We start from the raw sequence: 26,012 nt of genomic DNA, 5'->3' as shown, positions 1-26,012 counted from the left end.
AAATTATTAACAATTTCTTAATCACCTAATAAAACCAATTAAATACCCAAAGGAAAGAAATTCAAATTTACTGAATACCTGACCATGTCACATACTATCTGGGAAATGTTTAATCCTTATAATAACTTTTTGAGATAGTTATATTTACTTTCCAAAATAAGAAACTGATGGTCAGAAATATTAACAACTCACCCAAGGTCATGTAACTCATACACAGTGGGATTCAAACCTAGATTGGTCTAATTTCAGTGTTCACTCTTTTTCCAGAATGCCAAACTGCCCAGGATTAAGGGCAACCCAAGGAGCAGCTACTGGCTTTGCCTTTATGATAATGATTCACTTACTAGTATTACCAGTTGGGCCTCTTAATCACATTTTTTAAATTAGAGCTACAAATAAAAGCCTTGTTTTCATGAACAACATCATAAAATGGAATTATCTTTACACTGGTGAGGTTCTCCAAACTAAAACTCAGGATACATTGCTTGATAAGTTTTTCCTCCAACTGTAAATTCACATAAAGTCTCCCAAAGTTCTAAAATTAACTCACATTTTGTAAAGTTATTGATATGGTAAAGAAAAAACTAAAGAAAAAAATGTAAAACTCACTGAAAGCAGTTATGTCACAGTCACTCATCTGCTATGAATCCAGTGCATAGGATCTAATATTCATTAAATAAAACTGAATGGTTAAGTACACATTCATACTTGCCTCCTCCCTCCCTGAAAAAAACTGGCTTACTAGATTCTTAATATATCCTAATATAATTGTTTAACTTCTAAATTTATTTATCCTACTTTATTCCACAATGGATTTAAAGCAGCCTGGAACTGTACATACATAATTTGAAATGACAGTGATTACAGGAGAATAAACTCTGGACGGATGAGGTTAATATACAAATGTATATTATGAGGGGCGCCTGGGTGGCTGTTACGTCCCACTTCAGCCTAGGTCTTGATCCTGCAGTTGGTGAGTTCAAGCCCCGCATCGGGCTCTGTGCTGACAGCTCAGAGCCTGGAGGCTGTTTGGGATTCTGTGCCTCCCTCTCTCTCTGCCCCTCCTCCAATCACGCTCTCTCTCAAAAACAACCATTTAAAAAATTGAAAAAAAAATGTATATTGTGAGGTCCTTTCTAAATACCCATTAGAGGTGGGTCTCAATTTTGGCTCTGAGTCCACTAAAGCCATCACACAACAAGAGAACACAACCAGTTAAGACATGAGTCACAGGAACCATATAATAAAAACAAACTGGGTACTCAGGAGAACTGAAGAAAGGCATAATTATTCCTGTAGTAAAACCGGAGAAAAGTTCCTCCTGTGTACGTTTATGAAGGAGACACTGTATAATGTTGTAAAAATGTCCTAATCAACATTCTTACACAAATATAATAGTGGGTTTCTGATGGTTCTTTTCTTAGAGTATCCATCAGTGGAGACTTTCATAAAGCCAACATACAGTTCATTATTAGCAAAGGTGGGTGGAGAGTACATAATAGCATGGCACTCTGCTCTCTGACGGACTTAATCAAAGAGGAACTCTTAAGTGTGTTTAGAAAAAAAGACAGTAAGTTCCATGTTCCTCAGAATCCTCCAAAGAGGATTTTCACCAACTGAGCTTTTGACAGGTTTAGAGACACAGGTTTTGTTTCTGCTCCGTGGCTGGCACCCAGCTTGCAGATTTTGTGTAGCAAAGTAGAGGCAGATCAACACACTCTCCCAGCCAGGTGAGCTGCTAGGTAGAGGAAGAGAGACAGCCCCTTAAGAAAGGCGAGGGGCTGCGTACCGAGGACAAGTGCCCACACTCACAGAGTGTGGGAGTGTACAAATGACAGCACCAGGTCTTTCCTCAAAAAACAATTGGGGTTTTCCGCAAACAGAATGAAGAATGAGCAATCACCTGACAAGTCTCTGAGTAATCTGTGGGGATCAGAAGTGGTTTTACAGTTTCTTTCAATGGTCATAGATGACTTCACTGATCCCTGAATGATGTTAATGAGAAAAAAAATGAACCCTCAATCATGGTTAAAAAGACAAACACAATTTTATTTTTGGAAATTAATGAAAAATTTAAATATATTAAAATTTGTAGTTACAATGAATTAACAAATTCTCATTAGTGCATTAAATTAACTAAAATACCTAAGGGGAGAGGTACCTGGGTGGCTCAAGGGGTTAAACATCAACTAGATTTGGGCTCAGGTCACGATCTCACGGTTCACCGGATCCAGCCCCACGCCCGGCTCTGTGCTGACATGAAGCCTGCTTGGGATTTTTTCTCTCTCTCTCTGCCCCTCCCCTGCTCGTGCGCGTGTGCGCTCTCTCTCAAAATAAATAGACTTGAATGTGTATCTAAGGGGAAAGAAATAGTTTGCAAAAACATGACATCTCTTCTCCCGATCATACAGTGTGAGACTTTTTTCCAATTGAATTCAGGTTAATTGATAACAGCCTTTAAAATGTGCCTTTTAAATAACTAAGTAATTTATACTACTAACTTGGGAACTTTCTCTTTACCTAGAACACCTGATACAAATTTCAATCTACAGCATACTGGAAATATTTTTTGGCACACATCTCCCTCTATTACAGAAATCCACTTTTCCTTTCTTCTAAATTCAGGCAAATGTGCAAGTATCCCTGTAGTTTTTTATTTTTATGCTCTACCCCTCCATTTTGGAAATAATGTCATGAAAATAAGGCAAATTTATGCAAAAACTAGAACTCAAGTTTTGATTTAGGAACCTCAAAAAATATTCAGAGAAGCAAGAAACTTAAAACGGACTTTTAAAACTTGTAACATTTGAAACATTGTTAGTTTTTTTTTTAAATATCTTCACTAACTCTCAAATACTTTTTCTAAATAACACTTTGATTTTTTTTTAAAAAATCACAAAATTATTTGACTATTTGCAACTATATATAGTACTTTTAAGTGGAATTTAGTTTCTTACAATAACACTTTCATACTTATGGGCAGAACAACAGATGTTATTAACACAATTGTTACAAGTATGTACAACATGACCAGTTCTCTAGCTTTTCAGTTTTAAATATTCCTCTCAAAGAAGCTCAAAACACAAATAACATATAAAAAACCCTATCAACGGATTAGTACCCTGAATGGAAAAAGGAATTTAATTGACCGCATAACTTGCCTTACATAACTATTAAGAACTTTTATGCAAATTCAGTATTTTCATGAAAATCTCATTCAGATAGGAAAATGTATTTGTGACAGGATTTATCAGGGACACTAGTTATGTGGCTGGAATTCAGGGCATGACAACACATATGCAAGATACTTGCCACTCCTGATTGGCCCAATTCTTGCTGCAAAACTTCTAAGCAACTGGAGCAAAAATGTTTTTCGCAATTGCTTCAGTTTTTATTAGCCCGATGAAAACTAAAATTCAAACAATGCAGAAATTCACTTAGACGTGCAGTCTAAAAATCCAAACTGGGGCACCTGAGTGGCTCAGTTTGTTAAACATTGGACTCAGGATTTCGGCTCAGGTCATGATCTCAAGGTGGTGAGATCGAGCCCCACACACTGCTCTGGGTGCAGAGCCTAAGGTTCATTCTCTCTCTCTCTCTCTCTCTCTCTCTCTCCTGTTGTCCCTCCCCTGCTCATTCCCCCTCCCCTTCTAAAAAACAAAACAAAAACAAAACAAGAAAGAAAATAAAATGATTTTTGTAAGATATTTCTTCATTGAAGCTTTAAAAGTCACAGTGGAGGGATGTCTGGGTGGCTCAGTCAGTTAAGCCTCCAGCTCTTGATTTTGGCTCAGGTCATGATCTCATGGTTCCTGGGATTGAGCCCCACATTAGACTCTGTGCTGACAGCACAGAGGCTAGTTGGGATTCTCTCTCTTTCTCAAAATAAACAAATAAACTTTATAAATAAGTAAATAAATGCCACAGTGGTGTCTGTTACCATATTTTTTTTTACTTTATTTTTTATTTTAGAGAGAGAGACAGTACAAGCAGGGAAGGGGCAGAGAGAGAGGGAGAGAAAGAATCACAAGCAGGCTCCATGCTCAGCGCAGAGCCCGACGTGGGGCTCAATCCCACCAACCTGGGATCATGACCTGAGCTGAAACCAAGAGCCCAACGCTCCACCAACTGAGCCACTCAGGTGCCCCTGTTAACGTATTTTTTTTATTGCAAATGCAAAATGATACATATGCATCAAGAACAATAGTTACCTCATGTTGATTACAAAAATATTACATGTGGATTATTTTATTACATGTGGCATTATTTTCCCAAGCCTCATTAGAATGTTGTCACCATGGGTTTATCTTCTCTACTTTTGTGTTTGAAAACTTCGGTAACAAACGTTTTGAAGTTATCATTAAATAATTTTTAACTGCATGCAAGCAAATATGAAATAAACTAACCATGCTACATTGTAACTATTTAGTATTACAATCAATGAACTTTGCTTTGCTACTACAATTAAAAGGCTTTTACAGTAATAGTGCTGATAGGCTTCATATCCAGAAAAGCACCCTTACAAGTATATGCTATGAACATGAGTATCTATAGATGCATGTAACAGCCATTAATGTGCCTTCACAATTTTTGGTTTGCTTCGTCTGTGACTCTCCATCTTATATGACATATATTTTACAGTAACATTTAATGTATTACCCCCAGATTTGGTAGCTTAAACAAGATTTGTTATCTCACAGTTTTTGTGAGTCAGGAATTGGGGAGCAGGATGCTGAGTGGTTCTGGCTCATAGTCTCTCATGAGGGTGCAGTCAGGATGCTGGCCTTAGTTGGCTACAGTCATCTGAAGGCTTGACCGAGGCTGGAAGCGCCACTTCCAGGATGGCTACCTTACATGGCTTTGGCAGGCCTCAGTTCTTCGCAATGCGGGCTTCTCTTCAGGACTGCTTGGGTGTCTTCTCAGCATAGCTGCTGGCTGTCCCTGAAGTGGTGGTTCTCAACAGAAGGCAGTTTTCCCCCAGGGGATATTGGATAATGGCTGAGTCATTTTTGCCTATTACACCTGAGGGGGGGCAGTGTTGAGGGGGCTGGGGAGGGGGGTGCTATTGGCATCTCTATATGGGTAGAGGCCAGGGATACTGCTAAACATCCCTCACAGCAAAGAGTTATCTGGCCCAAAATGTCAATAATGCTGAAGTTGAAAAACTGCTCTAGAGAAACTCATTTCAGAGAAACGTTCAGAGAAAAGAGCAAGATGGGGGCCACATATCTTTTATGACCTGCCCTCAGAAATCACACTCCATCATTACTACACAATATATATTAGAATCAATATATATCAATATATATTAGAACAGTGAGTCAGTAAGTCCAACCTTCACTGAGGGTGAAGATTATGAGCTCCACCTCTGTAAAGGAGAAGCATCAAATAATTTATGGTCATATTTTTAAATCACTAAACATAGTGACTTGATTTTTTTAAACAAAATATTGGAATTTTCGAGATATCTCAGTTACTTTTGGGAATATTGTATTACTTAAGAATCTTTTTACTGCCCAAGGAAAATCACTGGAATTCCATTTAACAAAGCTACTTTTCATCCTAGTGAATGGTCTCTGCAGGATTTTGATGCTCTAATCTCAAAATTTTCTATTAAGCATAAACGTATGCGGTGTGATACAGAGAAAAGTAAACCAGTAGTCAAAAGATCTGAGTTCTAGTTTTGGTTCTGACACTTCCTAGCAGGTGATCTCAGACAAAGTTTCTACAAGCCTGTTCCCAAATCAATAAAATGGGGGTATCACCAGCTCTCTTTATCTCACAATGCTGTTTTGAGGTTCAAATAAGATTATGTGACTACTTTACGAACTATTAAAGATAGTTTTAAATGTTTTAAGTTGAGGGGTGCCTGGGTGGCTCAGTCAGTTGAGCGTCCGACTTCGGCTCAGGTCATGATCTCACAGCTCGTGAGTTCAAGCCCCACGTCGGGCTCTGTGCTGACAGCTCAGAGCCTGGAGCCTGCTTCAGATTCTGTGTCTCCCTCTCTCTCTGTCCCTGACCCACCTGCATTCTATCTCTCTCTCTCAAAAATAAATAAACATTTAAAAAAATTTAAATGTTTTAAGTTGAAATAACATGCCATTATAAAATAGTTTCACAATCAGCTTCCAGCATGGGGTTTAACACATAGTAGATTCTCAATATGTATTTTTAGATCTCTTATTCTCAAATCTGAGGTTGAGTAAACCTCTGAGATAACAGTAAAATAGAGAAATTAAAATATAATTGAGGGACCAAATCCTTGATCATTTGTTGTCATGATATGGATAACTAAAATATAGTTTCCTCAAGTTAAAATATGCATTATTCAGCAATTAGATAGGATCTAAGACTACAATAAGCAACATAATGTAGCCAAAATTTTAGACACTGAACTAAAACAAAAAACAAAAAATCCCTTTATTATTTGTTTCCAAACCTAAACCATGAAGGAGAGCAGAAGCTATAGGTGATCTGTGTATCCTCCAGTACCTGGAACATAATGCAAGATTAATAAATACATACCAAAACAGGTAGTTCTTGACCTCAAGAAACTGAGAAATCTAGCTGGGGAGTCAGAATAAATACTCACATAAACAAATCACTGAAGACCTTTAAAAGCAATACATTTGCTTCTTCCAATCCATTCTACACACTCCAGTCAGTATCAATTTTAAAACACTTTTCTCTCGATACTTTACAACTCAAGAAACTTTAACAGCCCTCCATGGCCTAGAAAAATGCAACTGCCTTAGCCCTACTCCAGACCTAGTTCTTCATTTCTGGGTGTAGGACCCAAGTGCCTACAAATGATTCGGAAGTACAACCAGAATCTACAAAAGCTCCACAAATGATTCTGAAGTACAACCGGAATGAGAACCACAACTGGGTTCACCCTACCTGAGATATTCTTGCTGTCAAGCTAGTCCATCTCATAACTAATTCTCTTAGTTATGTTTTCTCCTGTTACCTTAAAACATTCCCTTTCCTCCTCTCCAAATATTACCCATCTTTCAAAATAATCTTCAAATGCTTTTTCTTCCACGACACCACTCAAACTACAAAAGCCCACAATGCACCCATACCTCCAGACACATCAATACCTTTTTTATATACACAGTTCACTTATATTTTATGTCTACTTCTTTTAACATTGATGGACATTTAACACTAATGGATGACCAACAGATTTTCTTCACTACAGTAAATCTAAAGCATAAACGAATACATATACACACACATTTCTAACTCTCAAAATCATGCTGCCTTAATATTAGTTACAGAAACCTTCAGGTACTTGACTCATTATACGATTGCAGTTTTCATGAGCACTGTCATTTATCAGTGCCAATGAAAGCTTCCTTCAAACATCACCTCCATATCTCTTAGGATGAACCATATAAGCTTATAACATCAATCTATTCGTAGGGTAGTTAGTGCCACATTTGAGATCATCCTCAAGCAATGTGTAGAAAAATTATCAAGGGAAAGCATGAAACATTACATTTCAATGGACTTGAAATCCAAAGGGTTAGATATTTCTGAGATAAGGTTTGGAAATACAAATATGGACATACAAGTGAATGAGCAAGGCTACTGTTAAGATTGTATCAGATGATAAATTCAAAAAGAATATGCACAGAAAGTATAGTTTTTCTATCTTTTTGGAGGTGGAAGGTTCAAGTTATCCTATCTAGTTTTTCCTCAGGGCTAATCAATCCAAATATGTAGGGTTATATAAGTAGGTCTCAACAAAGGGTGATTTGTCCCCAGGGGACATATGGCAACGTCTAGAGACATTTTTGGTTGTCACAACTGGAGGTTGCTACTGGCATCTAACAAGTAGGGTACAGGGATGCTGCTAAACATCCTACAATGCCTAAGAGCCCCCCACCAACAAAAAAAATTATCTCACCCAAAATGTCAATAGGTTGAGTAACCCTAGGTTATATTATATTTGGAAATGTAAACACAGCTTGATAGATGTTCATGAAACTGTCTGTTTTCTTAATTTGCTATTTTCCTCCCTTTGGTTCCCTTTAGCATCGATATCATTTAACTTATTGAGATTGCTAACCTCAAAGGAGATCATTCAAAGCATAAAGAAGGCACTTAGGACGCTAAACTAGGAATAGAAAATGAAGCAAGACAAACGTATAATGTCAAGAAAACTATTAGAAGTTTATCAATATAAGATGTCAACATCGATATTTCACTTCGATTTAATACTAAAATCATTAGGAAGCCTGATTTTATTACACCAAATGAGGAAGATAACTAAGATTTTCCCAGCATTTGGTAGCCTGGAGCAGAAAACGTAAATAGAAACTATTATGCAAAAGTCTAAGTTCAAGAGGCTCAAGTTAGCTAAAGCCCTACATGGATATCACAGAAGAGGGGGGTAAAAAAAAAAAAGAAAGAAATAGCTCTTGGGGATATTAAGAATAAAGCATTTATTTCTGGGGATAAAGTTCTTTTTACCACAGGAATGAGGAAATACAAAAAAGAAGAATTCGATATTACACTTGCATAACCCAGACACTTCAGGCTGAATGTCACAGGACAGACTAAGGGCATGATTAAGGGCACCATCCCAAGTGGAAGTACAGGACTGGGTTAAGAATCTAAAGGACCTCTACCCTCACAGTCCCTTGCTTCCCCTAAAACACAGCCTCCCTGAGCCCTAGGCAGATCAAAAGAAGAAGTTCTGACCTATTGTGGGCACGTGCTGATGTCATCACTTTCTAGATCTGAATCATCAGATGAAAAGGCTTCTCTGACACAGATTTCCAATACATATCCTTACACAAAGTTGCCCTAGATATAAAAAGTGACCAGTATATCACTGGAGTCAAGAGAGACACAAAAGAATCTAAAAGAAAATTTCAAGGGAAGCAGTAGAAACCTAAAGGTAGATATGAGATGGCAACTTAAGTGAAAGAATGCAGAATAGAACAGCTACAGAGGACATCCAAAGCAATTTCTGAGGAACCATTGTAAACGTGTCCCTTTTAGACTGATATGTTCAAAAGCAGGCACCCTTCCTGCTTTTTCAGTTTTTTTTTTTTTTTAATCTTTATAAACACAACACCTAACACAGTGCTTAGCACTGCCAATATTGAATTAATGAATTCAAGAAAACAAAGGGGACAGTTGGTATGCTTTTTTGCCTTTTTTTTTTTTTTTTTTTTGTGGCATGCTTGTGTGTTGTGTGATGCCTACACTCTGGACCATAAGCCTGCAAAAGCAACCAATGCATACTTGTGGGCAGACTGACAGTAAAACACACATACTCACATACCTTCCTTCATGTCACAGGCACAGTGACAATACCACCAAGGCCTAGAGGTTTTGAGGAAAACAAGGAAATCTGTAACAACATCATTCAAAGTAACAGGAGCCAACGTGTTCAGGGTCTAAAGTTACTCAGACAGCAGCCAGACAAAATAAACATTTGTTCTATTACCTTTTTGTTATGTTGCCATGGGAATCTGTGTTTAGGAACACTTATTTTCCGCAACTAGATGATAGAGCAGTAAAAGGGGGATAGCTCCCGTGAAAGAGGAGAGAAGCCTGTATCTATAAAGGCAAGGAAGACAATAAATCCTATGGGGTTTTGTAAGGTCACATACATGCAAGATCTTTCCATCTATTCAAATTAATCGATCTATTTCAATTTATTCAAGTTAACAGAGATGGCTTTGGAGCCTCACAGCTAAAACATTAGTAACAGGTAACAGTCATTGGGGGAAGGTGGAGGAATGTAAAGCAGATGCAGAGCCAAATAAAACAAAAAATAAATGAGATCTGCAATGTTGAAGGCAGGTAAAAATGTCTTTTAAAATATGACCCAATAGTACGAAAAAACCTAGAAGCCCAAAAAAGTTAGAAAACATTCAACCTGCCAGCAGGCTAATCTTCTTTTGTCAGCAGAAGTCTAGAGCTAATCTCTTTGCTCCCTTCCTTTTGGCAACAGAAACCTGAAAAAGTGAAATAAGCCCATGTTATTTAAAGAGCTGGACTGGAATACCCTGAATTTCTAGGGCCCAACAGAAGTACTGGCTCCGGTACTCAGAGCCTTCTGGAATGACAGTTGTGCGCATGGGTTGGGGCAATGCACCAACTCATCGGACTCCTCCATTCTACCCTGAAGTATTATTAGCACCTCTAATGGATGCTAACAGTTCTTACAAAAGTTCTTAAAAGGCCAAGTAAGGTCCTTCATGATCCCTGTGCATCTGCAGCCCCTCCACCCTCTTCTACTACTATTTGGCCCCTGGTTCATTCAGTGCTAGCCAGACTGGTCTCCTAGCTATTCTGGAGAAAGAGGCCTTTGCCTCAGAGCCTTTGCAACTCCTGATCCTTCAGCCTGGAATGTTCTTCCCTCCACACCCAAGTCCAACCAGTGTTATAGATCACTTCCTGCAGGTCTTTGCTCAACTGTCACTTCATCATCCAGGCCCATCCTGACTATCCTGCTTAAAAGTGCAACACAGCCATCCCAGTAATTCCTCTCCTTACCTTGCTTCATTTCCCCCACAGCACCAACCATCTGACATAGTAAAATTTTTTTTTAATTTATTATCTACTTCTACTTTCATCCCTCTTAGAATATAATTTCTTATGGGCACAAATTTTTCTCTGATTGTTCATACTCCATTTCCATCACCTGAAGAACGACCCATACATAGTAGACGCTCAGGGTATCAGTATAACACACAGTCCTATCCTCGAGGAACCCATCTTTCTTTCCCTTTGCTTTCACAATCCTTACAATACTCCAAAGTTCAGATAATGGCACTAAAATCTATCCATTTGTCCATAGTCAAAACTTAGGGGTCATCCTAGACTCCTCTCTTCTATACTCTTTCTCCCCCACCTTCCACCTAGGAGCCAACAACTCAGAATCCAGGACCCATTTGTCAAAAGTGCAGAATTTACAGACCACCATTTTCCTCATTCTTAAAAATAAATTCTTAACAGGAAATGCTGGAAAACCAGCTAATTTTATAAATCTTTAATACACATGCACTTAATTTATGAAAATCCCTGAAAGCTTTATTTACAAAAAAATTTTTCAAGTTTAAATAGTTCTTTGTTTTTGTTTTTTGTTTGTTTGTTTCTCTTGTCCTGAAAAAACATGTGCGTGACTTCTAACTACATGGCAACCGTGAGAGGAAATCCCTAGGTTCCAGGTCAGAGAAACTCACTTTACAATAAGGTTTTTATTGGGCATTACAGTAATGATACCTCTTAGATAAGAACAAACCAATACAAAATTTCACAGTAAAAAGCAAAAATCTAATGTATTTTCAAAAGCCTGGATAAGCAACTATTTCTATAATATCCTATAGTTATATAACACAAATATGTACAGATAGTCCCAACTTCACAAAATGCACATTGAAGAATTCCAAACCAACAGGATTCATAAATTCAGGAAATAACTATTTGCACTAATAATTACTTGGGGAAAAAAATGTAATCTGGGCAATGAGTTCATTTTTGGTCTATCAATTTTGAGGAAGAGGGGTAACTTTAATAAGTTAGGTCACTACCCCTCAGATTACCTAGGCAATGATGGTGGTGGGATTGGAGCTGTACAGTCACAGCTCTATTGCAAGTGACTCAGCAACCCTTCTTCACAAAAGAAGAGGGAAGGACAAACAGCACAAGAGAAGATGTCATCACACAACCTCAGCAGCTTACATGTAGAGGAAAGACGACTTCTAAAGTGTCGAAACCCTAGAACCAAATCCAAGGTACCACTGGCAAGCAAGCCATTTCCTTCAACGGATGAATCTCGTTCTTCACCTATATAACTAGGTTAATAACACCAGACTTCAGAGAGCAGGTGAAGACTGAACGATAATGCTCTGAGTGAAAATACTTTATAGTGTAAAATCCCATACAAATGTCAATTTATACTAAAGTGAGAGTGATCTAGCCCAGTGAATTTTTCCACCTTTGGATCCTAAGCCTCAGGGGCTCAATGCCATGTGCACTGTTGCCCATGAAAGGCCAAAGTCAACACACAGATCACCTCTGAAGCTGAGCTAGAGGGAAATCAAAAACAGAGTACTCTTCAGTATCAAGAAATTAAACTGGTGGAACTGAAAAGCCAGAGATTCAGAATACTCTTATTTAAAAATGGGAGCCAACAGAAAAGCATCAGTTAAAAAAAAAAAAAGGATTCAGTAAATAAAATATGACTTTATAACAAACTTGACTGAATTCTTTCTTAAAAGTCTTTATATATAAATAATATAAATATTTGCCACTATCTTTAAATATTTATTGGTTGGTACTGGCAACATGCAGCCAATCACCTTGCTTTTGGTTACAAACAAAAGCAAAGGGGAAGAAAGATCAGCATGGGCCTATTATCACCTCTAGAAAAATAAACAGCATGCCCCCCTTACTCATCAGGAGTCAAGAAAGTCATCTTTGTATAGTCAACAATGATGTATATTCATTTATTTGTGCCCTGGCTCATCCTAAAAGAAAAAAGAAGATTAAAAATGGTGAATGGCTAGTAACACTAAAAGTTAGCTTTGTTTATTTTTATTATATTTATGTATATACAATCTTGTTCCACAAAGCATTTAGGAAGTTGGATTTGATATCTTAGTAAATTTTGCCATCCTCTTACTAAAAATCTTGTATGTGCTTTATATACTGATGATAAATATAAACCACAAAGCAAAATGCCTAGAACATAGTAAGCAATCCATACAATGTAGTTATTATTCGCATTAGGCTATAAGCTCTCCAAGGGAATGGATTACCTCGTTCTGTCTTGTTCAGGGCTCTATCTCAAGAAACCTAGCCCGTTACCTAATCCGTAGTTGGTATCCAATATTGTTGAATAAACAACTGAATATGACTTAAGAGTAATTCTCAACTCTCGCCTATTTTATGGCTGCCAGTGCTCCACCTCCTCTAATCAACAGCAAAGGTCTGGAAAAACCATACCCAGAGGAAAGGCATTTAAGTTCCTGTTTATATTTCCTTAAACTCACCACAAAGAGTCCCCCCTTCTGTCTCCAAACCAGAAAATCAATGCTTCGCAACAATGTATTCTTAAACGATTTTGCTTCATTTCCCCTCACTGACAATGCACAAAGTTCCTTAAAACTTCAAGACTTGGTTTAGTTCCCTTTACCCCCTAAAAAGGAAAGGCATATCTATAAAACCTTATCAACTCTCAGTTTCTAGTCTGATTCCTTGATCTTTGATTCACAGTTGGTTATCATACAGGCTGCTACTTGCTTTTTTACTATATACTTAGTACAAATTAAAATAATGAAAATAGGCTTAATATAAGAAAACTTGTTAACTTATACATCAAAGCGTATCACACTTCAGAGCAATCAAATTAGGAAACTGACACATAGTTTAGTGAGGCTGCATTCCTTAAAACACTTTCAGAGATTCTTTTTTGGAACAGACTTCAGATCCAGTTCTACGAGTCACACAAGAAATTCTGTCATTACTTTACAGTTACAACTCCTATTTGACCTAAAACAGTATCATCAACTTGAATGCCTAATCTTTTTCACCAGACGTGAGTACAAACTCTCTTATTTGGATTCAGTTTGATTTTGTTATTCCCTAAAGTCAAATCTGCTCCCAAAGGATGAAGGTAGTGAAAAATAACACAGGATCCAGAAAGGATACTAAAAGAAATTAAAGAAGAAAAAAAAATGTTTTCTGCAACACCCGAAAAACTGCTAATTGAAAGAAACTCTTCAAGTAACTCTGAATGAGAGAACACTTACTTGCAAATCCAAATTTTGATATTTTCAATCCAAAATCAGTTACATTTATTTACAGTCAATTGTCACATAGTATCAGATGTATATTCCTCCACCAATATACCATAGGCTACACTTCCAATCCCTTGGGGAAATACTACTAAAAAACAATGAACAAGCTCTGCCCCCCTGTAAAAACACTTAAGAAACTTAACAGTGGAGGTCTCTGAGGAAAGGAATAGCATGGTTGGAGAACAAGAAAGGAAATATCCTTTTATACAATGTGCATGTATTACCTATTTTTAAAAATCTGTTTAACAAAGTACTTCAAAGTGTCAGAAACTGCAGGCTTCTGTAAGCCAGAAAGTATAGTACTAAAGAAATGTAAAGGTCATTTTAATGACACTTTACTGTAAATCTGGATCTCTAGTTCCAGTGCAAAGCTGTTCATACCAACAACAGGAAAACTGCAAGCAGTTCTTTTGAAGTTCACTAAACTCCCCATAGTTAAGATATTCTGCTTTACCATTCCATTAAAGTTTAAGCATCATTGGAAACAAAAACTTGGTATTATAAAAATTAACGTGTCAATTCAAGAATGAAAAATAGAGGTAAAATAATCAGCTATTAAAGGAGCCACAATCCAAATACATCTTTGAAAATGAGCAAATAACACACACACATATATGTGTATATGTAGTAAAATGTTGCAAGTTCCCTTAAAATGTAAACTGTCGCACTATAAAAATGGGGAAAGATGTCAAGCATGGTACCATCAGCAACTTAACTCAAGCAGCTTGAACTAGAAAATGCAATATGATCTGTTGCTTGACACAGTTGCACAATCTCAATTACCCAGAAGATTCTACCAAACAGGAAATTCATAATGTGACTTTAAGAAACACAGGAATTACAAAGATTAACACGTCCAAACGCCTGGAGTTTGTTCCAAAACAAAAAAAAAATAATTTTATAAAGGCCCTTTTCAAATGATGCATGCGCATGAATACATGAATTACTCTCAGATCAGCAGCTCTCAAGACACAGCAAATCTAAACTACAGGGTATAAAACCTAAGTTAGTGAAACATTTCGGATCCAGAAGTTTTACATCAATTTCATTTAAAACACACACAATGTGAATGAAAGCTGAGATGTGTCTCTTCCTTCCTCTGGGTTACATTCCATATCCTTCTGAAAACCATGGTGTACCTCACGCTACAAATGGAGACAAGTTCCCTGCAAACTCTCTAAGGGACTTTGAAAACAGTTATTCGCAAGATGTCTTGCAATTAAAAAAACAACATTTACAATACCTCCCCGCATTGTCAACAACTGTTTGATCTCGAGCGCGTCCAACGGATCTGAATCTCACTTGCTCCAAAGGAGAAAACTGTTTTGTCAAACAATACCTAAATGAGCAGCGGTATGTGACTAATCAGTGAGGCCGCCAGTTTCTCAAGCTGCAGTATTCTTGCAGGCACTACCACCCACCCCCACTCTGCGAAAAGGAAATACGCTTTCAGCCGAATCGGAAACACACCACTCAAGCTGGCACTGGGCTCGCCGAGATAAAGTCGGTATTTCGGGCTCTATGGGTCGCTGCTGATTCAAGTGCGAATTCAAAAAGAATGCTTCTCAAAAGGAGATTTCGAAAGAGGTTTGCAAAAGAAGCCGGGACAGAACGCCCTTCGTCGTCAGTTTTGTTCAGACGACCGCGCTCTCCCGGTCGAGCTTTGCCCTTCTGCTTCTCCCCGCAGCTCCCAGGGCTTGTCTGCTTAGAGGGCACGCTCGGCGCCCAAAGCGGGAGCACCTCCGGAGAGGGTCTTTCTGCTCCATGCGGGCAGGGAGACCCCCGAAGAGACACCCCCGCCTCCAGGCCAGCCCCCGGAACAGAACCCCACCCCCCACCCCCAGCCGACAGGCGCAGGGTGCGAGCCAGGGCCGAGCTCCCGCACCACCGCCCGCCGAAGACCTGCATCTTGCACACAACTGACCACCTACCTGGGGGTGCAGAGTGAGGGGTGCAAGGGGTACAGGGAGTGCAGGACAAGGGTCGAAGGGCAGCGATGCCCTCCCCCAAGGAAAATTCCTGCCGCTTGGTGCATCGCTGAGCTGTGGGGGCAGGCCTGGCTCTGGGGCATTGAGGGCCACCCAGCCCCACCGCAGCCCCAGGCCGGGTGACACTCACCACACGGAGCCATAGGCACCGGAGCCCACCGGGGACAGGTTCTGGTAACGCTCCGGCACCTCCCAGATTGTCTTGTTCAGCTCCTGCCGGTAGAACGTGGGCCTCTCCTGAGACATCTTCCAGCGGCGGCCGCGGGGCTAGGAGGTGGCCCTAAGGGGCCCCGCCTGCGCCCGCACCGGCTCCCCGGCCCTCGTCGCCCGCCTGGCCGGGCGGGGACCCGGCGCTGGCAGGCGGCGCAGGTGCGGCAGACGCGACCCCGCCGAGTCCCGCGCCCGCGCGGCCCCTGTCAGCCGCAGCTGCTGGAAGCGCCTCAGCGACGGGGAGCGAGCCCGGCTGAGGGCAAGGGCACGCTCCGGGGCTCGAGGCTGCGACCACCACGCTCCCCCTGCACCCTCTCCCCCACCGGGCCGACTCTAGACTGCGCCGCGGGAGTACCGCTCCAGCTGCAGCGCCCGCTGAGGTTCCAGTGGTCGCGGTTCCAGAGCCAGCGTACAGGAGCCTCTGGCCGTAATCTCGCGAGAACAGCTCCCGGGACTCTCAGCGAGTCGAGATTTTACCCAATATGGAACCCGCCCACGGGAGGGGGTTGACGACGGGAGAGGATGGGAGGAGTACTTCTCGCGAGAAAAGAGCAACAGCTGGCGACCAGAGGCAGGAACTCTCAGGGACTGTTCTTAAGGGCGCGAAGGCGGACTCGGGAAGGAGGGATAAGTGGGCAACACATGCCGCGTGCGCCCCACCGTGGTCACCGGGGCGAATGCCTGGCTCGGTGCTGGAGAGCGACAGTGACTAATAGGGTGTCGGGAAAAGAACCGAAAGATCTTTGAACTGCGGGTAGTCACCAACAGCCGAGCATCTGCTCAGTGGAACCCTTAATTTCCAAGAAATACATTTAAAAAGGTAGGTTCTGGCCAGAAAGCCGTTGTATTGCATCCGTTCAAGGACATATGGCTTATTCTTCGGAATTATGACGAAAACTGTCCCCAAAGCAAATATTAGCCCTGCATGAAGGCTGAGGTTTTTCCACTCTCTTAGTGGTTCTTAAACTTTTATGTGCAGAAGAATCATTTCGGGTGCTTAAAAATGCAGAGTCCCAAGACGCACAGGGAGTCTAAGAGTATAGGGTCGGTGAAGGCGCCAAGAAAGTGCATCTTTACAATATGCCCCAGGCAGTTCTGATTCAGGAAAAGTCTCCAGTATCTCCCTTTGAGAAGGATTTCTGAAATCATTACTCTGAGGATTTGAAACCGAGCCCTGCTCTGAAGAGCTTCCAGCGAAGATGATTTTAAGCATTTGATTCACTCCTCTCAGATTAAGGAGTAACAAGGCAAAGATTACACTGTTTTATGGAAGTGTCGCATTAGGCAAGTCAATTGACCTTTCTTGACCCTAGTTCCAGTTTCTGCAAAAAAAAATTCCTGCCTTACATTCCCACCTAACGGGGTCATTTGTAAAGCTGAACAAGATAATAAAGTGTGAATGGGCAAGGTATTATAACCCCATACCTACCCCCCACTGTTACCATCCTATTCCTTTGTTAAAGTTTGTTCCAATCTCTCTTAGAAATAACTAGATCCAGTCCAGGACACTTCTCAACACTTCGCATGATTATTCTCTTTGGTGTTATGCTTCCCTTGGAGTGCTTAGATTTTGCTTATCTTGTCACAGCATCTAGCACAGTGCCTAGAACATAATAGGTACCTCATAAATATTTATTGAACAAATTATGAATAATGAGCATGATCTCACTTAGGAGGTGGTGCAGGATCCTTAGTTCTCCTCAAAGAAAACAAAAACCAGAGTCGTGGATGATTTGTGGAAAGCCTTTCTTGGGGGGATTCAGTGTGGCTTAGCCTGGATTCTCTTGCCTAGGAGGACATGCTGCTTGAAAATGTCCCAAGACAACCTGCAGGTTAGGGAGCTTTCCAAGAAAGAATGAAGGCTGAAGGAGGAAATGAGAGCAAAAATGTCACTGAAATAAAATGGCAAGTGGGAGTGGAAAATCAAGGAGATGAATGGACGGTGGAATCCTACAGAATTCATATAATTACCCAACAAATTGGGATGGTGAGGTGAGAGTGACTGAAAGGGTAAAGATTCAGGAGGCAATCCATTCACTCACTCCTTCAACAAATCTGCACTGAATGCCTCCTAGGTGCGGGGCACTTCCAATTAATGGGGATCCGCAAACATGCTGCCTACATGGAGTTTACAGTAACAGCAGGGCAATCATCCAATCGTTCAACACAAATTTATTGAGCGCTTACTGCATCTACCACATTGTTTAGGCACGGATAATACAGCAGTTAATGAACGAGATGAAAGTCCCCGCCCTTACGGGGGTGACAATTTACAAAAAGGAATAGGTCCGGTGAATGATGCGTTACACACTAACACAGTAATCGAGTCAAGTGTAAAACTGCAAAGGGGCCAAGCAGGAATACAGGGCATAGTTAGAGACGGTGACAGGGACTGAGTAAACTTCAGAGGGTTAAAGGGCAGGGAGCAGAGCAAGAGACCTGGGCTGGAGAGTGTCCTTCCGTGGGAGGAGCCAGGCTAATGATGGCAGAGAGCTAGGGTTGGAGACCTGGGTGACCTTATTATAGCCTCAGTTTTCCTTGTGTGTCTTCTGACCTGACAAGGTCGTCGCGTGATTTAAGTGAGTTACTGTGTGCGGCGTGCCGGGCACGAGGGCTGGCATCAAGAGGGCCCCCAATCAAGAGCAGTCAAACCCCAAAGCAAGTGGAGGCCTGGGTGGCACAGATTAAAGGGCTTCCCTGGCCCCAGGAGCCCCCGCTCGGGGCTCCGCACCGTAGCTGCCCTAGCTCTCCTTCCTCGCCCGCCTCTCTGGTGCCCCGCCCGCCAGAACGCCCTCGGGTTCGGCCGCAACGGCTCGGGAACGGCCGGCGTCCGCGTCTACAGCGCCGCCAGCCAGGCCGCAGCTGCGTCGGACCTCAGCGTCCGCTCCCGCGTCCCCGCCGGGAGACCCAGGTGGAGCCGTGGCAGAGAGCCGCCCGGGGCCGGGGGCTGCAGGGTGGAGCCGGGCGCGGGCGTCCGGGTGCGGGGCACCAGCCCCGGTTGCCCTCCGAAGTCCCGGGGCGGGGGCTGCGTCAGTGGCCGGCAGGGCCCGGCGCGTCGCGGGCGCTCAGTGTTTGTGGCATGAATGAATGACGGTATCCCTGAGAGCTTATCTCTCAGAGGTATCTTCTCTGCTTGATGAAAGGCCGCCGAACCGCAAGGACAGGGGGCGATGCATGCGATTTGCAATCGGAGGCTTTCAAACTCTTTGGTCCGAGTTGCCAGAAGCCCCAGAACTGAGCTGCAGCCTGATCCTCTCGCTACCACCGTCTGTCTCCTCCTGCGGCCCCACTGCCCAGGCGCGCCTTCTTCTTTCAGACCTCACCGCTCTGTTCATTTTGTTCTTTGGGACTGCGCCCCCACTCCCACCTGCCATGGCTCCCTTCTCTTTCTCTCAACTCCTATTGATGTATCAGTGCCCCCCTGTGAAACCTTCTCCAACATCCTCACCCTGACCATGAGTTTCTCTCCAACACACCCCACTGGTCGCATCGAAGGTAGTTGTGTATGCTTTTGATGGCTGTCGACCCAGTCCCCAAGGCTCTTCATCCCCAGCCACCAGACAGCATAACTGAAGGATACTAAAAGCAGTGCACCCCGCTTGTGCCTTTGCTATATCCCAAATACATTCCCTATAAAAATGGAGGTGGTAACGGGCAAAGGGCTGTTGTTTCTGATGAAATTACAAATGCTTATTTGAAATTTTGGAAGTGGATATTACCTTACCATGATTATAGAGAATATAGGAAAGATGACAGTATGAGGCGAAAGATATTCTTGCAACTAAACTAAGGTTCAGGATTTCACATCTATCAATCAGGTTAATAGTCAGAAATTTGGGTTGCATTTAAGTTTTTTATTATTGGCCTTTAAAATACTTTCAGCATAGGGGCGCCTGGGTGGCGCAGTCGGTTAAGCGTCCGACTTCAGCCAGGTCACAATCTCGCGGTCCGTGAGTTCGAGCCCCGCGTCGGGCTCTGGGCTGATGGCTCGGAGCCTGTTTCCGATTCTGTGTCTCCCTCTCTCTCTGCCCCTCCCCCGTTCATGCTCTGTCTCTCTCTGTCCCAAAAAATAAAATAAACGTTGAAAAAAAAAGAAAAAAAATTTTTAAATACTTTCAGCATATTATGTAAATGAATCAACAGATGGTTGATAGACAGGGGTAGTTTGGGGGATGCAGGGGCTAGGTCAAATGTGCCTTTTTTGTTTTTTAATGTTTATTTATTTTTTGAGACAGAGAGAGAGTACAAGCGGGCAGGAGCAGAGAGAGGGGCAGAGCATCCAAAGCAGACCCTGTACTGACAGCAGCTAGCCCCATGTGGGACCCAAACTTGTGAACTGTGAGATCATAACCTGAGTGAAAGTCGGACATTCAACCGACTGAGCCACTCAGGTATCCCAAAAGTGCCTGTTTTTTAAAAAAACATTTTTAAAAATGTTTATTTGTTTTTGAAGGGGGGGGGGGAGAGAGAGAGAGAGAGGGAGAGAGAATGAGCGGGGGAGGGGCAGTGAGAGAGGGAGACACAGAACTTGAAGCAGGCTCCAGGCTCTGAGCGGTCAGCCCAGAGCCCGATGTGGGGCTTGAACTCATGAACTGTGAAATCATGACCTGAGCCAAAGTGGGACGCTTAATCGACTGAGCCACCCAGGTGCTCCCTTTTTAACTTTTTTTTTTTTGAGCTTATTTATTTTTGAAGGAGAGAGAGACAGTAAAAGTGCCTGTTTTTAACAATGCCCCCAAATTGAGCATGGGAAGACTAACGAAATAAATGATAAATAAATAGTTGGCTACATTTACAGCAGTCCTCACACTTCATTGTGTAGCAGAATCACCTGGAGGTTTCTTAAACCAACTGCTGGCCCATCCGCAGAGTTTCTGATTAATTAGGTCTTGCTAGGTGGGACCTGAGAATTTGCATTTCTAACATGTTCCCAGATTATGCTGATGCTATTTGTGTGGGCCCCAAGTGTGGGCTACACAGATGAAAATAATTTGTTGGTAGTGAAGCCAGATGCCCAGAATCACGTTTGTAGAAAAAGAAAATGAAACCCTAGGAACTTCAGACCCATAGTCCACCCACCTAAATATTTTGTCTGATGTCAAGAAGCATCAGGGAATTGTTTTCTAAGCAGACACTTAGCTTCAAGATTATGGGTAGAACTTAGCATGTTATTGATCACACCATGTGCAAAGACCCGTCACACCGATGCCCTCAGGAGTCAGCAACAGAGACCCCCTCTTGCATTGTGTCTCAGCTGAAAGGTCATTCCCATCAGTGTACTTTGATAACTTTTTTCTGAAATGCACCACCTTCTCCACACCAAACTGCATCTGCCACTTGTAAATAGGAGCTTCTCATCATCAGAAGTGTCCTGCTAATGCATGAAAATCAACCAATAGGGTTCCTATGAAATCAAGAAAGACATAATGGAGCTGCACAAAGTCTAGAGATGACTAAAAAAAAAAACAAGAAAACAATAAGGAATCATGTGTTTTATCTTTATCATGTGATGACTTCTTTAAAGACAGCTTTCCTCCTGCCCCTCCTAGCCAGCCTCGCTGTGGTCCCTCCCATGAGTGATAACTTTATTACTTTCCCCCTAAGCTACAGTAATAATAATGGTCTCCAACTGGACTTTCTGCCTCAGTCTCTTTCATTTCCAGCACTGTCCAATAGAACTTTCTATGATGATGGAAATGTTTTATACCCACACTATTCATATTCAGTATGGTAGCCTCTGCCCCATGTGGCTGCTGCGCACTTGAACTGTAGCTAGTGCAACTGAAAAACTGAAGCTTTCATTTCATTTTATTTTAATTAAATTTAAATAGCCACAGGTAGCCAGTGGCTACCATGCCGGATAGTATAGCTCTAGACCACTGACACTGTCAGTATACCACTGACACTTTGTCTTGCCAAAAAGCACTTCTCTGTGTATATTACTAGTCCTGCTCAAACACTTTCTTTTCTGTCATAAGTGTACTCTTTGATCCCTATCACCAGTTTCACACATCCCCACAACCCCCTCCCCTCTAGTAACCATCAGTTTTTTCTCTACAGTTAAAAATCTGTTTCTTGGTTTCTCTCTCTCTCTTTTTCCTTTGCTCATTTGTTTTCTAACTTCCACATATGAGTGAGATCATATGTCTTTCTCTGACTGACTTATTTGGCTTAGCATTATACTCTCTAGCTCCATCCATGTTGTTGCAAATGGCAAGATTTAATTATTTTTCATGGCTGAATATATATATATATATATATATATATATATATATATATACACACACACACACCACATATATATTTCATGGCTGCATACACACACACACACACCACATATATATTTCATGGCTGCATACATACACACACACACACACACACACACACACCACATCTTCATTCATTCATTCACCTATTGATGGCTACTTGGGCTGCTTCAGTAGTTTGACTATTGCAAATAATGCTGCAATAAACAGAGGGGTGCATATATCCCTTTGAATTAGTGTTTTTGTATTTTGGGGAAATGCCCAGTAATGCAATAGTGGTTCTATTTTTAATGTTTTAAGGAACCTCCATACTGTTTCCATAGTGGCTGCACCAGTTTGCATTCCCACCAACATCCCTTTTTCTCCACATCCTTGCCAGCATTTGCTGTTTCTTATGTTTTTGATTTTGACCATTCTGACAGGTATGAGTGATATCTCATTGTGTTTTGATTTGCATTTCCCTGATATTAAGTGATGACAAAGATCTTTTCATGTCTCTGTTGGTCATCTGGATATTTTCTTTGGAGAAATGTCTGTTCATGTCTTCTGACCATTTTTAGTTGTATTACTTATCTTTGGGGTATTGAGTTGTATCCCTTCTTTATATATTTCAGATACTAATCTTTTTTCAGATATGTGATTTGCAACTATCTTCTCCCATTCCGTAGGTTGCCTTTTAGTTTTGTTGATTGTTTCCTTCACTGTCCAGAAACTTTATTTTGATGTAGTCCCAATAATTGTTTTTGCTTTTATTTCCTTTGCCTCAGGAGGCATAGCTAGAAAAATGTTGCTACAGTCAATGTCAGAGAAATTACTGCCTGTGTTCTCTTCAAGGATTTTTATAGCTTCAAGTCTTGCATTAGGTCTTTAATTCATTTTGAGGGTTTTTTAAAAAAAATGTTTATTTATTTATTTTGAGGGAAAGAGAGAGTGAGAGAGCATGTGTGTGAGTGGGGAGGGGCAGAGAGAGAAAGAGAGAGAGAATCCCAAGCAGCCTCTGCGTTGTCAGCACAGAGCCCTATGTGGGGCTCCATCATACGAACTGTGAGATCATGACCTGAATTGAAATCAAGAGTCAGAGGCTTAACCGAGAGCCACCCAGGCACCCCTTGAGTTTATTTTTGAGTATGGTGTAAGAAAGCGTCCAGTTTCATTCTTTTGCATGTTGCTGTCCAGCCTTCCTGGCACCATTTGTGGAAAAGACTTTTTCCCACTGTGTATTTATTTATTCCTCCTTTGTCAAAGGTTAATTGACCATATAATTGTGGGTTTATTTCTGGGTTTTCTATTCTAGTGGATTGACCTCTGTGTCTGTTTTTGTGCCGGTACAGTTTTAATTACTATCACTTTGTAATATAACTTGATGTCTGGAATTGTTATACCTCTGGTTTTGTTTTCCTTATTCAAGATTGCTTTGTCTATTTGGTGTCTTTTGTGGTTCCATACAAATATTAAGATTGTTCTAATTCTGGGAAAAATGCTGTTTCAAATACTAAGTAGCTAAAAAATCTGGGTTCAACCCAGCATTTTAGGCCCTCCAGGAAGAGGCCTTAACCTACCCTTTTGGGCTTGACCCTGACTTTACTCCATCTACTAAATTACTTGCTTTATATTATCTCTGTAATTTTATCTTATTTTCTTCCTGAAATACCTGATTCTTCTCCCTGCCCCCAGTTTAGACAGTGCAGAGCTCAAATCATATCCCCTCTCCCCCAGAAGGCCTTTCTCATCCCCCTAGGTTGGAATTATTAACCCCACTCTGTAGGTCACATGGTATTTGGATGTAGCATTTTTTGGAGCCAAAAAGATGCAGTTCAGGTTCTGGCTCTGCTATTTGACTCTGAGAAACTAAAACTAAACTCATCAGTAAAATGGGTACAATCAGTATGAGGAAAATGGTACCTCTCTTGAGAGGATGTGTGTGAAGAACCTGCCAAATAGCAGGGCAGCAATAAATGTTAATACCTGTCTTTCCCACTTCTAAACTCTTACAACACTATATTTTGGGATTTTTATTCTACTAAACTACAGAGTCTTTGTTCTTTTGTATCCCCAGAGCCTAGCATTCAGCATATGTTTGTGGGATACTAAATTAATTGACCACAGATGAAATAGTAGGTGAATTCTGAAGTCACAAGTGAAGGCCAAGAGGGACACCTGGGTGGCTCAGTCAGTTAAGTGTCCGACTTCAGCTCAGGTCATGATCTCATGGTCTGTGAGTTCAAGCCCCGCATCAGGCTCCATGCTGACAGCTGGGGGCCTAGAGCCTGCTTCAGATTCTGTGTCTCCCTCTCACTCTCTGCCCCTCCCCTGCTTGTGCTCTCTCTCTCTCTCTCTCTCTCTCTCTCTCTCTCTCTCAAAAATAAATGAACATTAAAAAAATGTTTTAAATAAAGGAAGGCCAAGAGTACATATGGTAGAAATTTATAAAATTGTGAAAATAAAAGCAGACAGACCTATCCAAACTTAGTCTGGTAGATGGGGGCTACCTCTCAAAATATCAGTGATGTAGATTGAAGACAATAAAATGAAATCTTACTTTCTGTAAGTGAACTAGTGGGATACAATACCTCCAAAGGGTGTGACAACAGAATATATATATATACTTTAGCATGGAAAGAGAGAGAAATTCTTGGGGGATAAAGCTCTTGGTGCAAGGGTCACACCCTGATGGTCCATTGGCTGATTTCTGGCCTGCAGAGGTGTTTTGTTCAATGGAATATGTAAAGTGATGGACAACATTTCCAAGTCAGAAGACCTCACGTAAAAATCTGAGATAAAAAATTATGGCTTCTCTTGAAAAAGATCCAATCTGTGGGTACCTGGATGACTCAGTCGGTTAAGCATCTGACTTCGGTTCAGGTCATGATCTCACAGTTCCTGAGTTCCAGCCCCGAGTTGGGCTCTGTGCTGACAGCCTGGAGCTTGCTTCAGATTCGGTGTCTCCCTCTCTCTGCCCCTCCCTGTGCTCAGTCTCTCTCTCCTTCAAAAATAAATAAACATAAAAAAAATTTGTTTAGGGACGCCTGGGTGGCTCAGTCGGTTAAGCAGCCGACTTTGGCTCAGGTCATGATCTCGCGGTCCGTGAGTTCGAGCCCCGCGTTGGGCTCTGTGCTGACCGCTCAGAGCCTGGAGCCTGTTTCCGATTCTGTGTCTCCCTCTCTCTGACCCTCCCCCATTCATGCTCTGTCTCTCTCTGTCTCAAAAATAAATAAACGTTAAAAAAAATTTAAAAAAAAAATTTTTTTTAAATAAAGAAAGGAAGAAAAAGATCTGATCTGGTCATGCTGGGCCCCACGTGACCCATGCCAGCTGGAAATGAGTAGCCTTTGGTGCCTCTGTCAGCTCCAGTGTCCCCCCACCCCACCCCCCACCCAGTACCTCGATGGGCATATATTGCCTGCTTCATGCCAACCCCACCTTAGTGCCATTTTCAGGAACAAAATGCTGGATTCAAGACCCTGGACCCAACCCAGGATGGCAGTTTTTATCTTCTCAATATACTCAGCAGGTTACTGGGCTCTCTCAGTTGCCAGGAACAGATACATTCCAGTAAAGGAAGCTTGTTGTAAGATTACATAGGAAGGGGTGCCTGGGTGGCTCAGCTGGTTAAGTGTCTGACTTCATCTCAGGTCATGACTTCACAGTTTGTAGCTTCGAGCCCTGCACTGGTCTCTCTACTGTCAGCAAAGAGCCTGCTTCAGATCCTCTGTCCCCAC

The 26,012-nt window shown here is 41.6% G+C and overlaps 2 protein-coding genes across 6 annotated transcripts in view; one reads left to right on the top strand and one right to left on the bottom strand.

Moving 5' to 3' along the window:
- MAPK14 (mitogen-activated protein kinase 14) overlaps positions 1–16,471 on the bottom strand; it is a 74,183-nt gene extending 57,712 nt beyond the window's left edge. For 2 of the 4 annotated variants that reach the window (XM_047858307.1, XM_047858309.1), the window contains exon 1: positions 15,948–16,471. In XM_047858307.1, the coding sequence (XP_047714263.1) occupies positions 15,948–16,063 (116 nt within the window). In that variant the 5' untranslated portion in view covers positions 16,064–16,471. Of the gene's footprint in view, positions 1–15,760; positions 15,880–15,947 lie in introns of those variants that run through there. The other 2 variants (XM_047858306.1, XM_047858305.1) reach the window with 2 other exon arrangements.
- Positions 16,472–16,761: 290 nt separating this feature from the next.
- Positions 16,762–26,012, top strand: part of SLC26A8 (solute carrier family 26 member 8) — an 86,944-nt gene continuing 77,693 nt past the window's right edge. The window contains exon 1 of one of the 2 annotated variants that reach the window (XM_047860866.1): positions 16,762–16,847. The gene's annotated coding sequence lies outside the window, so the exon portion shown is untranslated. Of the gene's footprint in view, positions 16,848–18,847; positions 18,939–26,012 lie in introns of those variants that run through there. The other variant, XM_047860865.1, reaches the window with a different exon arrangement.

The sequence above is a fragment of the Prionailurus viverrinus genome, chromosome B2 (genome assembly GCF_022837055.1).
Source record: "Prionailurus viverrinus isolate Anna chromosome B2, UM_Priviv_1.0, whole genome shotgun sequence".
Taxonomy (NCBI): Eukaryota; Metazoa; Chordata; class Mammalia; order Carnivora; family Felidae; genus Prionailurus; species Prionailurus viverrinus.
Note: the sequence above shows the minus strand (reverse complement) of the source record. Positions and strands in the feature narration are given on the sequence as shown.